Source organism: Entamoeba dispar, genomic scaffold (assembly GCF_000209125.1).
Source record: "Entamoeba dispar SAW760 scf_1105229458483 genomic scaffold, whole genome shotgun sequence".
Classification (NCBI taxonomy): domain Eukaryota; phylum Evosea; order Mastigamoebida; family Endamoebidae; genus Entamoeba; species Entamoeba dispar.
In genome coordinates, this window is record NW_001853215.1 from 1,850 (window position 1) to 3,879 (window position 2,030).

General features: G+C 26.1%; 3 protein-coding genes across 3 annotated transcripts in view, besides 2 other annotated features; 1 reads left to right on the plus strand and 2 right to left on the minus strand.

Moving 5' to 3' along the window:
* The window catches only part of EDI_254390 (uncharacterized protein), a gene marked incomplete at both ends in the record, with an annotated part of 981 nt that extends 154 nt beyond the window's left edge, over positions 1-827 (minus strand). Inside the window, one exon of the mRNA XM_001733212.1 lies at positions 1-827. This exon is cut by the window's left edge and continues 154 nt beyond it. Coding sequence (XP_001733264.1) covers positions 1-827 — 827 coding nt within the window.
* A 30-nt stretch (positions 828-857) lies between these two features.
* Positions 858-878: a sequence feature (AT_rich).
* Positions 879-1,017: a microsatellite.
* A 14-nt stretch (positions 1,018-1,031) lies between these two features.
* Positions 1,032-1,941, plus strand: EDI_254500 (serine/threonine protein phosphatase PP1, putative; the record flags this gene model as incomplete). Its single annotated transcript, XM_001734701.1, has 3 exons — positions 1,032-1,443; positions 1,513-1,866; positions 1,919-1,941. 3 exons carry the CDS (start codon positions 1,032-1,034, stop codon positions 1,939-1,941), a joined length of 789 nt encoding a protein of 262 aa, XP_001734753.1.
* A 38-nt stretch (positions 1,942-1,979) lies between these two features.
* EDI_254510 (sodium/hydrogen exchanger, putative) overlaps positions 1,980-2,030 on the minus strand; it is a gene marked incomplete at both ends in the record, with an annotated part of 1,148 nt that continues 1,097 nt past the window's right edge. Inside the window, one exon of the mRNA XM_001734702.1 lies at positions 1,980-1,985. Coding sequence (XP_001734754.1) covers positions 1,980-1,985 — 6 coding nt within the window. The remainder of the gene's footprint in view (positions 1,986-2,030) is intronic.

Consider the following 2,030-nt stretch of genomic DNA (forward strand, 5'->3'; position numbering starts at 1 on the left):
GGACAAATAAATGGAAAGTTTGGTGGAAGTGATGAAGTATTTTTACATTTACATTCAACAAAAAATATTTTCATAAAATCATTCATTTGACTTGATGTAAAATAATTAAAAAAGATAGGTCGTTTAATAAAATGAACAATAACCATTTTTAAATATTCTTTTCTTTTTTTACATTCACAACAATAATGTTTATTAACATAATCAATAATATTATTTAATAACTTAAATTGGTGAAGATGATTTTGAACTTCTTTAGATTGGTATTGATGAGGAAAAAATTTTACTGAATCAATTAATACCATTTTAAGTAAACAATCAAGATCATTTTTTATTGTTGCCTTTTCATCTGGTCTCATCAAATGTAAACAACATCTTCCAATCTTTTTCATTAATTTTTGAGATTTATGGTCACAATAAAAATTCTTTTCTTGTGTCATTTTAATTTCTTTATCAATTTTTTGTTCTTGTTTTGATGCGTAAATAAGATTGATTGATTGATTTTCTGAAAGAAATGATTTCTTAATTTTTCCTTCACTCGATAAAAATTTAGGAGGAATTGAATTAGTTTCAATGTATTGATTTAATAACACTAAATATAATATTGCTGTCACTGGATTCGCATTTAAATATAACCCTTTTAATACAAACTCAAGTTGAAATTTATTTTGTGTTTTTGATCCAAGGTAAACAGCTTGAAGTGCTGCTGTTGTTAATGGGCATTTTCTTTTCCAATGTTTTTCTTCAAATTTGCCATATGCCATCGTTAACAATCGAGCGAATCCAAATGAATTTAAATTTGTGGACGGATTTTTTGGGAAGCTAGACATATGAAAAGACAATTATCAAATAAGGAGATGAATTATTTATATTTAAATTATATAAAAATAACATAATTTTTAAATTAAAAAACAAAAATTTATATCAAACCTAAAACCTAAAACATAAAATTAAAAAAAAAAAAGAGAATAAAGAAAAATGTTATATTTACAATGAAAAAAGAAAAGAGAAAAAATAGAACGAACTGAAAATCAATGCAAGACTTATCTCCAGAACGCCTTGATGCAATCATTTCAAAATGTTTCCAAGAAAGATCATTATTTCCAGGAAAAGAATTTATTAAAGCAAATGAAATAAAATCACTATGTTCTATGGCAATTAGAGTTATTGCACAAGAACCTAGTTTACTTCAATTAAAAGCACCGATATATGTTATTGGAGATTTGCATGGACAATTTACGGACTTACTTAGATACTTTGATGAAACAAAAATTGATCAAGATAGATATTTATTTCTTGGTGATTATGTAGATAGAGGATTTCGATCAATAGAAATTGTTGTATTAGTATTTGCTTTAAAAGTAAAATATCCTGATAGATTTTTCTTATTACGAGGGAATCATGAGGCGAAGAATATTAACCATTTATATGGTTTTTTTGATGAATGTTTGTTAAAGTTTTATTAATTTTTCATGATTCAAGAAGATTGAGTAGTGATTAGTAATCAGTTTGTAGGTAAAAGAAGATTTGATGTTGATACATGGAGAAATTTTTGTGAAGTTTTTAGATATCTTCCAGTTAGTGCATTAATCGAAGGTAAAATACTTTGTTTACATGGAGGGTTAAGTAAAGATATGCAAGATGTTTCTTGTTTAACACAAATTGCACGACCAACTGATATTCCAGAAGAAGGATTATTGTGTGATATTTTATGGGCAGATCCATCAACTGATACTTTTGGATGGGAAGAAAATATGAGAGGAGTATCATATACATTTGGGCCAGATGTTGCTTTAGAATTTTTAAAAAGAAATGGTATTGAATTATTATGTCGTGCACATCAAGTAGTAGAAGAGGGATTTAAATTTTGTTTTAATAAAAATGTATTAACATTATTTAGTGCTCCAAATTATTGTAATAGTTTTAATAATTGTGGGGCAATGATGAGGGTTGATGAAATTTGTATTGCACTTTTATTACTCTCAATCCTGAGAAATGATTCTGATTGATGTGAATTTATATTTATTTTATAG